The 15,333-nt window shown below is 34.1% G+C and overlaps 1 protein-coding gene across 1 annotated transcript; it reads left to right on the forward strand.

Annotated features, from left to right (window-relative positions):
* On the forward strand, nucleotides 10,251-14,713 carry LOC109725552 (agmatine deiminase). The gene is made up of 10 exons (XM_020254790.1): nucleotides 10,251-10,594; nucleotides 11,602-11,715; nucleotides 11,813-11,908; nucleotides 12,007-12,091; nucleotides 12,248-12,303; nucleotides 12,413-12,491; nucleotides 13,166-13,300; nucleotides 13,484-13,719; nucleotides 14,008-14,160; nucleotides 14,376-14,713. Exons 1-10 carry the CDS (start codon nucleotides 10,499-10,501, stop codon nucleotides 14,475-14,477), a joined length of 1,152 nt encoding a protein of 383 aa, XP_020110379.1. The 5' UTR covers nucleotides 10,251-10,498; the 3' UTR covers nucleotides 14,478-14,713.

Genomic DNA, 15,333 nt, shown 5'->3' on the forward strand with positions numbered 1-15,333 from the left:
GAGAGAGAAACAAAGAGAGAGGATGCTGCGGAGAAAATAGAAGGAAAAAAAAAAGAAAAAAGAAAAAAGAAATATGGGCCACAATAGGTTCATTGATATTATTTGGGCCCATATTAGGCCCAAAATAATAATGGGCTTATATTGGGCCCAAACTAGGCCTATAATGGTTTTCTATTAACTGGGCCGGGATTATGTGGACTCGGTTCGGTCCATGCAAACCGGGCTTTTCGAAAAAACGGTTCGGGCCGGTACTTTCCGTTTCACGAAAAGTGTTGCTTGCGCCCAGTGTACATGTGCGCTTCATACACCGCCCGTGATATTTGATGATTAATTGGTGTGTTAGAAATAAAGGTACGAATTAAAATTTATTTATTTTGAAAACCAACTATGCCTAAGAATCAAATAATTAGAAAAATATGTTTATCACTATTTTAAATGTCATAAAATATATTTAATGAGGAGCAATACTAGAATATTTATAAGAAGTAAACTAAACTAAGAAATATTCTGAATCGATAATCCGCACCATTAAATATAAATCAGTTCATATCTATATTTTTTTAAATCAAATTTCATAGTTTGTTGACAATCACTTATTCATTAATTAGGTGGTTTCAAATTTACTTTGTATTAGCCATTAGAAATTATCATTTGAATATCAGATAAATAATTTGAATGGCTCGTCGTAAAAATAACGCACAAGTTAAAAGAGACTATTTATTTCTATATATAAGTAATCTAGCTAGCTTAATTAGCTCTTCCATGAGTTAGAGTTTAATTTTGAAATTTCTATTATAAAGTGTTAATTAACGTGCGTTGTGTAAATTTGCACCACTGTAATCGCTAGGATTTTTTTTTTTTTTTTTAACTCTTTCGAGGCTCGTGTTACCTTATCTCTGTAGCTTAGTTCATTTTTTCAATGAATGAAGTAGGTAGCATGCTATCTATTTTTCAAAAAAAAAAAAAAAACGTGCGTTGTGTAAAGATGAACTCCGCGAACGACTCAAAAGTATTATAACTTTTCTTTTGCCAAAATAGTTTTCTTTTCAATAATAGAGGATAAAACTTATGAAAAGGACTTAGCTTTATCTATTGCGTGACCAAAAAAATAAATAATAATAATAATAAAAGAAAACCACTTAATACGTAACTTTCGGCTACACTTTTTCATGCATGTGATGATTGAGACGTAGGACAAGTTGCTACAATAAAAATAAGATATATTATACAACAAGGTTAAAATGATTTGTCTAAGATAAGGTACGTGGTGCATGAATAATGACCACATATATATAAAGGTACGTGGTGCATGAATAATGACCACACATATATATATATAGCAAGGAAACAATATTAATTGCTATGACAATATAGAGAAATTAATGCTTTTGGTTCGTAAAGGTGTGACACTACAACAAAAATAGTTTATAGCGACACTTTTAAATATAGCTACATGTCAAAAAAGTGCTGCTAGCTAAAATTACCGACACTTTTAAAAAGTGTTGCTATATGTGAGGTCGCTAGGTATATAGTGACAGTTAAAGAGTGTCGTTATAACCTAAAAGAGTGCTACTAACTTACCAACACTTATTTAAGTATTTAGTAACCGCCGAAACGTTATCTCGTTGGCTGCGGTGGTAAAGAAGGACGACAGAAAAGGCCCTTCGTCTAGAATTTCAATGGATTGAGTGAAGAGAGAAGAAAAGATGGTAATTAATTTTTTTTTTTTCTTTTCTGTTTGTAATCGGGACAAATGGACTGGGTGTGGTGAGTTGAGTAGAGTAATCTTTTATTTTTTGTTGGATTGGGCTTTATATTCAGGCATTACTAGATATTTTTTTAAGTTTTAGAATAAATGAGACACTTACTCAAAAGTGTCCCAAACTTGTGTCCCTATAACCTAATTCTGTTGTAGTGTGATTCATTATTGACATATTGACAAACTTAAATGATATTTTTGAGTAAGACCGTACTAGTTGATCAGTATTTTCTACACGTATCGCACGTGATAATATATAAACTATCAATAAAAATAATTTTTAGAAACTCAGAATAGCACTCGCGAATATACAGATCAATAACAATTTATGGCTGCACTACAAACAAAAATACTGAAAAATTAAATTACAAGAAACAAACGCTAGCTAGTAATGAGCTATTTATTTAGCTTCGCCGTAAAGTGTAGCACTACTTAAATAATACTATTAAAAAAAATACTATATAAAATATTTAAATAATTTTGAATTTCATAATTTTTTTTTGTTGTTTTCCAACTTGTTTTTAGATTTTTTTTTTTTTCAAGTGATTGGATTTAATGGCAATCAGTTTAACAACTTAAAAAAGTAAAATACAATAAAATAAAATTAGGGACCTAAAGAACAAATTGTACTAGGTAATTATTGGTACAATTTGTCCCTCTAAATTTAATTATAATAGAAAAAGAATTAATGAAAGGTCACATGGCACGAGCGGCTCCTTTTCTCTGCACATGCAGCTGATCGTTCCAATTATTTTTTTTTAGAAATAGATAGAATGCTATCTGCTTCATTCATTAAGTAAAATAAACTGAACATACAAGTTGGAAGCAGCTTAAGCCTCCGGAAAGCCGACAAAAAGATAAAATTAGAAATTAAGCAAAAAGAAAATCAATGTAGCAAAAGAAAGTGGAACAGAGGAACAGAGAAGGGGTACAGAAGAGACATCAGAGCATCGTGGTCCAATTGCTGATTAGTAGTTTCACCCGTTCCAGAGACCCGGTGATAATGGGCGGCTTTCCTCTGAAAACAGAGTCGTTTCTATCCGTCCAGATGACCCACCACATCGCAGCTTGCCATGGTAATTCTCACATGAATCTTTCTCTTTTTTTTTAAAAAAAATTCTCTTTTTCTTTTCCTTTTTTTGGTTTATTAGTAGTAGTTTAAGTGCACATAAATATTGGCATATTGGCAATGCAACAAATAATACCAAAAAAACCAAAGGGTAAAGTTAATTCAAAGAAGATTTTTGTGTGATTTAGTGACTTGATTTTAATTTATATTCATTCTTATTTTAAGTCTTTACTATTTACTATAATCTTAGATCGTATTTGATCTGAAGCACGTTAAAAATTCCCTAGGGTTTATTTTCATCTACGTTAAAGTTGATATAACTTCGTTAATCAATATAAATTAGTGTTACATGAACTTATCAATATATCAGCAATACATAAAATAATTCAATTAATCTACAAATTCGTATACAAAATATCCTGCATATATATAGGACGATCACACCGTCTCAAGTCTAAATGAACGGTGCGATCGCACTTTGTGGGCAACTACTTTTCGTATGATCAAATTTGATGTGCATGTGTTTGTGGTCATTAAAGCATTTTGCAGCTAGATAGAGACTACATAACCATAGTGCATGTCCCTCTCAAGACTTGTTAATTTGTTTAATTTTTCTCAAAAGTGAAATTCATATTAGTGTTCATGTGAAAATTACTTTTTTTTTTATCGTTGTTTACTTCTATAACTGTTGAATTAAGTTTTTTCAGTTCTATTGTCAGTTTGACAAGATATATATCAAGTGCGCGAAAGCTGATGTTCTTCGCTTTCTATGTTTGTTTCACCAAAAATTGTTGAGTTCCAATACATTAATATTGTGGGGGTGGGGGTCGCAGAAAAAGTTCCAAAGTGATAATTATTTATTAATATTTTTCTAACTCTTTTTTTTAAAAAATAAAATTTACTTCAATCTCAAGGAATCCAAATCAATTATCATATTTTGGAAAGTTTAAGTTACGACGGAATTCATATATAATACGATAGAATCAAATAATAAAAGTAGGCTTTTATGACCGATCCAAATTATTTCAACCTCTCTATTTTTAGTAAAACAAAAACACTCTCACCGAAAATTACATAATATCTGTCATAAATAGATATCTTAAAATTTGCTTAGAAAATATTTATCTCCGACCATTTACAAAGCCAATTATATAAACTAGGGGCAAACCCACGCTTCAAAGCAGAGAAATGAAATACTACAAATAATTATATTATTTTATTTTATACTTTAGAAATCTGTAACCAATAACTAATTTTGTGTAATTATATATGTAGACAAAAACTATATTTCATATATATTTATATAAGGGGCAATTGCTTATATATCTCTGAAAAGTTTCCAATCAACTTTCTGATTTATCCCTCTTTTAACGTTCCTAGTTATTTCAAATATACTGCTCGAGTTAATTTTTATTAGTAAACTGTCAGCAACAGCTGTTATTTCTGTGAAATTATTATTTTGCCCGTTCACACCTTCTACCATCACCAATTTTTCTTATTTATCCGCAAGTTGGGGACAAAAGAAATATTTTAATATTTCATTTTTTCAAATATATATTCTTCTACCATCACCAATTTTTTATTATTTGCGCTTAAATTAAGGACAAAAAAAACATTTTGATTTTTTAAAATCCGGTAGAGATTTAACTTGTATTTAACTCGAGATAGCTCAACGGATGGTAAACTGCATGCAGAGGCATTTTTTGAATAACAAAGAACACATAAAAAATATATTTGAAATAAAAAAATTAAATTAGATATTTTTAAAATTTTGAAAGATATATAGGCAATTATCCCTTTATATAAAGGTAAGTACTCCGCATGGGGCTGATGCCTAAAAGTTGATAGCAGCGACGAAATTCACTGTGCATGCATGAAGGCTGGGGAGAAATTCTACACTACCACACTTGCATCATATCATCAATAACAAGCCAATCGTTTTTTTTTTTTAAATAAAAGTATAATACAAATATTTTTTTATAATCATGATGGGACACATCTTTAAAAGGAGATTTTTAATTGATTTGTTACGCTACGTCACTAATATAACTGTTGCATTCTAAAATTTTTCGAAGGTTGGGGCAGTGGTCGTACGTGCAACACATGTGGGGGTGATAAGAGAGAGAGAGAAAGGACGAGAGAGTGCGTAATAGTAGAGAGAGAAAGAGAGAGAGAGAGGGTGCAATACAGGTCGGTGGGAGGACTCATGGGCTTCGTGAGGACCATGATAATTAAGAGAGAGAGAGAGAGAAAGAGAAAGAGAGAGAGAGAGAGGGTGCAATACATGTCGGTACGTGGGAGGACTCTTGGGGACCATGATAATTAAGAGAGAGAGAGAGAGAGAGAGAGGGTGCAATACATGTCGGTACGTGTGAGGACTCATGGGCTTCGTGAGGACTAAGGACCATGATAATTAAGAGAGAAAGAGAGAGAAAGAGCGAGGGAGAATGATAAAGTACGTGTGAGAGAGAGAGAGAGAGAGACTCTGCGCAATTTCCTTGCAAGGACTCGTGAGAGCCCCGTAGGATCCATGTTGACATCGTGTCATAGTTTTATGTTAGAATAAGTTGAAATTGATTGGAATATTTCTAATAGCACTAAATTATTATAGTGCTATTAAATTTTCGATCCTTAGATAAAGAGATGTCGGTTAAAATGATAGTGGCCTCGTGAGGACCATAAAAATTGAGAGAGAGATGATGAGAAGTACACAGAGAGGGCGAGAGAACGTGCACAATACATGTGCGAGCTAGGACTCGTGAGAACCACGTAGGATTGATCCATGCTTTCATAATTTTATGTCAGCATAAGTTGGAATTATGCTAGAATGCTTTTAATAGCACAAAATTATTAATGCTATTAAATTTTCGATCCTTAGAATAAAGAGATTGCGGCCCTTAGAGGACCATGAAAAAAGAGAGAAAGAGAGAGAGAGGATGAGAGAGAACGTGATGGTAGAGAGAGAGAGACAGGGGGGTTAGAGACTCTTAAGCGAGGAGTCGTGAGAGTCCCATAGGATTCATGCTGGTTGACACATGTCATATTCTTATGTAAGCATAAGTTGAAATTAGGATAGAATGTTTTTAATAGCACTCAATCATTAGTACTATTAAATTTTCGATTTTAGGATTGAGTGGATGATTCGTTGAATAATATGATAATGATCAAGAGAATATGTCATGCCCCGGATTACATAATTTCCGGACACGTCGACAAATCCGCCGTATACAAAGAATTTTTCCTGTATACGAAGCGTATTGGTAATTGAAAATATACAATACTACAACCAGTAGTATAGAGCTGTAAAGAGACCAAACAAGTAGAATAAAACAAGTCTCACATATATATAACAAAACGCTATACAAAGATACTCGCTCCAACGAGTTATAACAACTGTATGTACATGAACTCAACAAAATAAACCAGAACTACCTGCAGTGGTGGATCCTCTATCTCAGCAACTCGTCGGGTAGAGCTCTAACTCGCAACGCCCTTGCCTCGATCAGCCTCGGAAGGCGCAGTAACCGGAACAGCAGGCTCTGCAAAATACGGGGTAACAACTGGGTGTGAGAACTACTATAAAAACAAATAGTCCTCAGTGGGTGCCGCCCTCAACAATTATCGGTCCACCCACTAAGTCTACAGAAAGGAGCTGGGATAGTGGGAAAGCTGGAAACATCTACAGCTAGATATCGTTACACTATCATGCTCTACTCTAATTATCCGTAGCAAAAATATTAATGCTGACCCAATCTATTAATTTAGGGACTGATACACCAGTCCCGCCTGCCGAAGCAACACTACAACCACCCCCGCTGGGTAGTTAGTGGAGAGCAAGTCTAACTAGGACACAGCGGCACCAACGCAACAGCACTAAGCCCGACTTCGGAGTGGCACTCGTGGACGCTACCCAACCGAGTATGTAAGCGTATCTCTGTCGAGCTCAATCAGGCTCTCGCAGGCTATAGTCAAGTACACTGGGTTGAACTGGTCTACCAACCAAAAGTCACGCGCCCTCAGCGCAATCTGATGCCATGCCAAAACGGCAAACCAGGTCCACCGTCAGTCCCAACGGCACCCAACAATCCGGAACAGTCTGAAGCTACTGAAAAAAAAGGCTCGGCATCCCAACACGAGCTTAACAGCTGACTACACTACCTGGGGTATCCACCATACTAATACTGCTGCGATACAAAAATATAACGGTTCCTAGAGCTAAATCTGGTAGTATAAGCATAATGACAGGTTATTCGCGAATTTTTTCCTAAGTCAAATCTGAGTCCAACATGTATAATTTATCCATAATTAAAATCATACTCTAAACTCATTCATAATTTATCCATAATTAGAATCATGCTCTAAACTTATTCTAATCAACAAAACATTAAACGGTCATAAACTAGAGCTATAATACAAGTACGTGAAAACCCGAAATATACATGTCGACCAACGGGCCTCTAGAAGTAAGAATCCGATAATAAACCCACCTCGATCGCTAAATCGAATCCGGCGCGACGTCGAGAATGGCGGAAAAACACCCTCGCCCGACCTCCTCGTGATGCTACGGCGGCGACCGTACCCTCGAACGGTTTCGCGGCGCGATGTCGGCGTCGAATCCGAGCTCCAACGACACTTCACGGAGCTCCTCCTCCAACTCACGTTCCAATTCTAGAAAGAGAAACGGGAGCCAACATTAATTAGCAATATTCCAACTCACAGCCTGCCGCCTTAATTAAGGCGGTGGAGGTGATAAGGATTGGCAAAGACAAAAATGCCCTTTACCAACTCACAATAACAAACAATGATACTACAGGAATAAATCAAACATCTTATTTTCTAAAATTAAATGGTAGTTTAAATTGGCTTAGTTGATATCAATTTAAATTTTAAATTCAAAATAGAAGATTATTTCGGACTGGTGATTAATATGGAAATTTTTAACTTACTATTCAGAAGTTTTTTTTTTTATTTAACATAGATATTTCTCCAAGATTAACATAATTATATCAAATTTTGTGTTATATATATTACATAATCATATTTTTCCAAAACACTTTATAAGTTACTAGGAACGCAATGACTTGTGTCTATGCTAGACACGCATTGAAGCTTAACTATTCTTAATACGTACACTGCATTGTTATTAGTGTATTTTTAATATAGTCTTTTCCTTAATCACATTAAAATTTGGGTCTAAAATTAATTGTGCTTTAATCGCCATTGATCTAAAGTTGGTTAAAAACACCAAGGGTTTTTAGTTTCATCTACATTAAACTTGATAAATCAGTAGAGATTAAAGTTGTATAACTTATCAAAATATTTTGTTAGAATTCTTTTAATAGTAAAGATATAGTATTTACTATCAACTTTTTAGTCTTTGAATGTCTCGGATTTAGTACGGATAGTTGGAATAGTATTTGATTCAAAAACTGAAAAAAGTGTTAGATGTACGCGTTTATGTAAGATGTACAAATAGTATTTTTCTTTATTATATGATAGTAATGGATCTGTCCTTGTGATCATTAAAGCATATTTATATATGCTTAGATCTCGACATATAATCATAATGTCCCTCTCACCAAAAATTACATATATATATATATATATATATATATATATATATATATATATATCATAAAATTAATAAAATTTGCTTACAAAAATATTTATCTATGAACCATATCACAAAGCCAATTATATAAAATTAAAATATTTGAAACCTATTGTTTAATGAATTCTAAGATTGCTATTTATATAACAGACTTTTAAATTTTAATTATAAATATTAATTAGTAAATAATAAATACAACATGCGATGTGCACGGATGCACCAGGCGCAGAGAATAATTCTCCCATTGGGCTCACTGCCCAAAGAAGATTCTTTGACTCATTCTTTCCCTTTTGCAACAGCAAAATTGCCTGCACCGAGTGTACAAGCATATTTCATACACCATAATCTAAAATGCTATTATAGGGAGCATATTCACTTTGCCACTTTATTGTTCAAAAAATTATATTTAATTATTCAATGGATTTACTTTCATATTTACTATTATTATTATTATTATTATTATTTTATTTTATAATCTGTACTTGGCCACTCTGCGATTAGATATTTACTGTAAAATAAAAAAAAAATTAGATAGTTAAGCATAATTTTTGAATCACAAGAGAGCAAAGTGAACACGCACTAGATCATAAGAGGACAAATTTAAATTTTTTCTTAAATTGAAATCTAACTCACTAAAAGTGTAAATATAATATGCAATTTTTTTACATATGACAAATTGGTAATTTTAAGATATAGAATTTTCATGAACCAAACTATATTCCTTCTCTACATCATTAATTTTAAATATTATATAATTCTTAAATAATAGATTCTAAAACTACATAACTTATCTGAGCTATAAACTATTTTAAATCAACCCTCTAACAATCCAAAATTTTGATTTTGCTACTCAATCTTTCAATTTGCTTGATTTGAGTCAGTTAACAGTACTTTGGCTTCAAAATTTGAATGTATCATTTATTTTTGCCTATTTGGTTAATATACTACACACAATTCTCGAAACTATAAACTTATTAAAATAAATAATTAGCCTAAATTGTAAAGTCAAAGTGGCGGCGACTCATTCAAATAAAATAAATTAAAAAATTTTAAAAATTTGGACAGTAAAATTAAAATTTAGAAAGATCCAATAGTAGATACAAAAGAATCCACAATTTTGGTGGGTTGATCTTTAACACATTTATGTGTGGTGTATAAGATATGTGAAACACAAGGTACATGCAACAGTTACTGCTCACATGGTAGTCCTTTAAAAAAAGCCTAAAATGTACCAGCGTTAGTGGCCTCCCCAATCAATACGATTATTTTTTTTGAATTCCAAAATTTTTTATTATATTTTTAAAATAATATATATATAATTGACTTGTTACTGATAATGTGATATAAATATGATACAGTAAATTTTTAAAAAAACTTCAAAAACCTCCCCTGTGGTTTCGTAGTTTCTCACTTTGCCTTCCTGTGGTTTAAAATGTATCAAATTGCCCCCCTGTGGTTTCGTTTTTATCTTTTCGGTAGCTTTTTCGTTAATATTTCATTAAATTATATACAAAAAACTTCAGATACCTATTTAGATTTATCAAATATTCACTTTAGTACCCTTTAATTTTAACTTTATCACGGATTTAAAAAAAAATAATGAAATTGATAAGAAAAAGAGAAAAAAGAAACCATAGGGGGCAAATTGATACATTTTAAACCACAAGAGGGCAAAGTGAGAAACTACGAAACCACAAGGGAGTTTTTTGAAGTTTTCCATAATTTTTTTTTCATAGTGGTGGACCAAAACCATCTCTTTTTTGTTACGAACTCTCTCCCTCTCTCTCTCTCTCTCTCTCTCTCTCTCTCCCTCCCCCTCTTCACCGAAAAAAAAAGAAGAGAGAGAGAGAGAGAGAGAGAGAGAGAGAGAGAGGAGGAGGGGGAGGTGGTGTTTTTCGCGTGCTTTAAAGCTGTCACCTTTCGCTTTATATAAAGGGCTCCTCCTCCTCCCTCGCTTCTTCGCCACTGCACACTGAAAAGCGCTTTTAGCGAGAGAGAGAGAGAGAGAGAGAGAGAGAGAGCTGTAGCGAGAAGCGCTTTTTGGGGTGTTGGGGGGGAGATGGTGAAGGTTATAACAGGGGAGAATCCATCGGCTTTGGGCTACCACATGCCCGCCGAGTGGGAGCCCCATCTCCAGTGTTGGATGGGTTGGCCTGTGCGTCATTAAATTCCCACCCCCCTTTTTTTTTGTTTACTTTTTGATCTCCTAATTTTGTCACCCTTTTTTTGCGTTTTTTTTTTTTTTCCTGTTCAAAATTCGCTTTTTTGATGTGTTTTCTTGCCCGTTTACTATTTTGGGCATGTTGGTTTTTCTCAAAATTATGAGATTGTTTTTTCCTGTTCAAAGTTGATGGTATTATTATCCGTATATGATTTTCGCTCCAGGAATTTTCTCAAAATTACGAGATTTCTCGTAAAAATCCTTTTTTTAACCCAATTTTTCTTATTTCTTTTGTAATTTTCTGTTCAAAAATCACTTTTTTCGATGTATATTCTGAAACTTATACGATTTTCAGTATGTGTGTGTGTGTGTGTGTGTGTGTGTGTGTTTTTCATAATTCTATACTCATCTCGAATGCCGGATAGGTTGGTTTGTGAGTAATTAATTCCTTTTTTTTTCCTTCTCTTTTATCTCCTTTGTTCTTATTTATTTTCTGTTCAAGTTCTCTTTGTTTTGATGTATTTTCTTCTTGTTTTTTATTTCTATATGATTGTGGACTTGTGAGACTTTACAAATCCCTTGTTTTAACATTTTTTTGAACTATTTCACTATAATTATTTGTTCAACGTTAGAACAAAATTACTCAGAAAACTCTCTGTTTCCTATTCCTTCAATTGATATGCTTATAATGTGTATTATTATTATTTGATGTTATTTTTTCTATTTTCCATCTTATTCAAATCAGTTCCTCTCTGTTTTACCCTGTAAACAAGGTTAATTTCAAAAAAGTCCACTTGAAAAAGTAAATTCTCTTCGTATTTTGATCTCAGGAACCACTCAATATATATATATTTCCTGTTCTTTCAATTGACATGCTTCTCACAAAAAAAGAAAAAAAGAAAAAAGAGCTCTTCTTTGTTGTATACTGCAAAGAAGGTGAATTTAAAACAAAAAAAAAATCTACTTTTTAAGGTAAAATTCTCTTCGCATTGCGATCGCAGGAGCGGCCTGATAATTGGAGGGAGAAAGCAGGTCCGGCGCAAGCCACATTTGCTCAAGTCGCGATCGCGGTCTCAAAATTCGAACCTATTACCCTGTGCGCGAGTACCGCGCAGGTTTGAAACAGCCTCAATGTGCAAAATGGTTTTCTCTGCTTCTAGTTGTGGTTCTTTATATCACTTGATTTCGAGTTTTCTTAAACTTATGTAACAGTTCACAAAAGTTTACGAAGAGATGCAGCATCACCCTAACATCAGGGTAGTAGAGATGAGCATGAATGATTCCTGGTTCCGCGACACTGGCCCCACTGTAAGCTCCTTTTTATCAACAATTCTTGTTTTCGATTTTGTTTTGTGATTATTTAAGTAATGTAGGTTTGTAGCTATACTAATAATTTTGGATATTAGTTTGTTCGTCGCGACAGGACATCAGATTCATCTGGTGACGAACAACTAGTTGCAGGGATTGATTGGCAATTTAACAGCTGGGGAGGTTTATGTTCTTCAAATTATGCGCGCTTTACTCGCTCCTCTTTTATAATTTATCACCTCTAATATCATTTCGAAGTAATAAGCTATTTTCGACGAGGATCTTAAGATCTAAATTACTTTTTTTTTCTTCTTTTTTCTCTTAATTTTGATCATACAGGACTAGCAGATGGTTGCTATGATGATTGGAGCCTTGATAATCTTGTTGCAAAGAAGGTAAAAGCAGTTTAATTTTGATAAGAAATTGTTGTTTGTAGTTGCAGATCTTTTCTGCAAGAGTTTCAGTAACAAATGGGTTGTCGTTTGCGTTAATTTTTATCTTTAGATTCTGGAACTGGAGAGGCATCCTAGGTTCCCACATCACATGATTCTCGAGGGTGGAAGTATCCATGTGGACGGCGAAGGTCATAATATACTATGACTCAATTATGTAGATGCTTTAGAGATTAAGTTGTTTACGGCGATTTCGCTTCCTGAGCTTCTATTTCCAATTCATAGCTATTTTTCACTGTCATATTGAAATAATTTTATTAGACGATCTTTACAACAAGTTCAATAGGACTTTCATTATTGCTCTTGCTTTTCTCTCATTCCTTTTTCTCTTCTGTTTCGCATAATAACGAGTAAAATTAATTGCTTGTAGCTTTCAGGAGGTTTTTTTTTAATATATATTTACATATTTTAAAGTGTTCTACCTTCGACCATATGTTAGTTGATTGCGCGAATTTGGTATCTAATACCTGTCAACTTTTGCCATTCTCCAATCATCCTTTGACTCCATATGTAATTATATTAATATATTGCAAGACTCAATCATTCGAATATCTATCGCAATATATCCGCTCTTTCCATGTGTATTTTTATCATTCAAATTTCATATAACCAAGCCTCTTGTGTAGTTGTGTGGCCATGGGAGATAAAATATAAACAACATTTTACAGTGTTGTTTTTAGTATGTACTTCTTTTTCTTACAATTTTTTTTTTCTTTATTGGTGAAATTTCTGGTGAAAAATCCATATAGTCGAATAAGAGTGTACGCTAATTATCTGATATCTTTATGCATATTGGTTTGAACAGGTACTTGTCTTACAACAGAAGAGTGCTTGTTAAACCCGAATCGGAACCCCGACATGAGTAAAGATGAGATAGAGGAGCAGTTGAAGCTGTATCTAGGGGTCGAAAAGGTCATTTGGTTGCCTCGAGGGCTCTATGGTAACTTTCAATTATTTTTATATTTTTTTCTTCGCCGGAGCATGTAATTTAGTTAGAAACCATTTTCGAATCAGAGTTTACTGATATCTGCCCTAATTTAACGTACAAAACAAGAAGAACAAGAAAATTTAGATGTTTTACTTCATGAATCATGGATCATTAATGAAGTGTTACAACTCCTAGGGGATGATGATACCAATGGTCACATAGACAACATCTGCTGCTTTGTTAAGCCCGGGGCGGTGCTCTTGTCGTGGACCGATGACGAATCGGATCCTCAGTACGAGCGCTCGGTTGAGGCTTTATCTGTTCTCTCAAACACTACCGACGCCAAGGGCCGGAAGATAGAGGTATTTAAGATCCACATTCCCGGACCGCTGTACATGACAGAGGAAGAGTCTGCGGGCGTCGAATCATCGGTAGTGCAATTCTCTTTATTTGTGTTCTGTAATTCAACTTATTTCTGATAGTAAAAGGGTTTCTGTTTCTAAGAGAAGCTTTTCTGATACATATACACTTGCTTACGCATGTCGAAATCTCTAAATCTGATAAAAGCTCTTCTTTTCGAGTACTTGTTCTCAATATCAGTTTACTTCTGTTAGAAATTCATATATATCTCTGTCTCTGTTTTACATGTAGTGATTTAATTCTTTCTCAAATAGTGTGTTTAATTAATTTTTTTTTTCTTTTGTTTGTTCTGATTATAGGGACATGCGGTACCGAGACCGCCTGGTACGAGGTTAGCGGCTTCTTACGTGAACTTCTACATTGCTAACGGGGGAATTGTAGCGCCAGCATTTGGCAATAAATGGGACGGGGAGGCTTACGATGTTCTCAGGAAACTATTTCCGGATCACGAGGTACAATTTATCTTTTTTTTTCAGTATATTTTACCACTAATAATTGTAGTTACAGTTGAAATAGATTTCAGAGTTCAATCTCAGATGGTGTTGTTGAATATTAGAAACTTCGACTGTAACCCACACAACATTTTGAGGATGTATAGTTGACACTAGTAGAAACTTTAGCTTATAATTCGACTAATTTGCGAATTGCTTTTGCGAACTAATTACAGGTTGTAATGGTGAAAGGCGCAAGGGAAATAGTGCTGGGAGGGGGCAACATACACTGCATTATACAGCAGCAGCCTGCACCTATCACAGATGCAGCAAACTAAGATCTCAGAGGAATCTACATATTACTCTCCGCCGCGCAATAAGAATTTATATTTCTAGCATTGTTCCAAGGCAGAAATTGGGACATGGTTGAGTATGCTATTGTGGTAGATTATTATTATTGTTATTGTTAAGCAATACAATGGTAGCTTTTTCCATGTGATGTAAGTTGTTGAGGTACTCTAATAATAATAATAATAAAATCGTCCTCGCTGATGGTCCATCATTTTACTGAAGATGATTATGAGTAGAGCTGTTCGAGAAAGCATTATGACAATTAAAACAAAAGCTTTTAAAGCAGAGCTTTTGGCTTTTGAGATCTGGAAGCGTATTTCAGTTTCGGTGCTAACTCTTTTCTTGTTTCTGATCTCATGCGCCTGGGTATCATGCACCTATGGGCCGTCGAATAATCTGTATTTTATCTCATCTTTTTTTTCAATCCTAATTATTGATCTAAGAACAAAAGGAGAGAGAGAGAGAGAGGGAATTGGACCTACATTGGCTCCAATTAGATAATGGGCTTTTTGTGTCACACTAGGCCATGGACCCAATGCAACACTGTCGGCCCGGCCCGACCCGAATCCGGTCTATTTCCGTATTTATTAAACTGGAATACGACATCTCACCAAATCACGTACACGTAAACACACCATCCAGCAAATAGCTTATCAACTTTCACTTAAGTTCACATTGCTTAATTTCCAAAGATGTTGACTAAAACCATATGATTAAATCACCATTGAGTGTTGCAATCACCTTAGTGTTAATTTTATTTTCATTAATCAATTAATTTAGCCGTAGATATTGCTCTACAACAATTACGAGGAAATATCATTGCACCCCCCAAAAACTATCTAT

Source organism: Ananas comosus, linkage group 20 (assembly GCF_001540865.1).
Source record: "Ananas comosus cultivar F153 linkage group 20, ASM154086v1, whole genome shotgun sequence".
Classification (NCBI taxonomy): domain Eukaryota; kingdom Viridiplantae; phylum Streptophyta; class Magnoliopsida; order Poales; family Bromeliaceae; genus Ananas; species Ananas comosus.

Bases quoted from the DNA above. Each gene is read 5' to 3' on its own strand.
- LOC109725552 (XM_020254790.1), top strand. From the start codon at position 10,499: ATGGTGAAGGTTATAACAGGGGAGAATCCATCGGCTTTGGGCTACCAC. The intron at 12,092-12,247 runs GTTTATGTTCTT...TTGATCATACAG, and splicing joins GCAATTTAACAGCTGGGGAG to GACTAGCAGATGGTTGCTAT. The intron at 13,301-13,483 runs GTAACTTTCAAT...TACAACTCCTAG, and splicing joins GTTGCCTCGAGGGCTCTATG to GGGATGATGATACCAATGGT.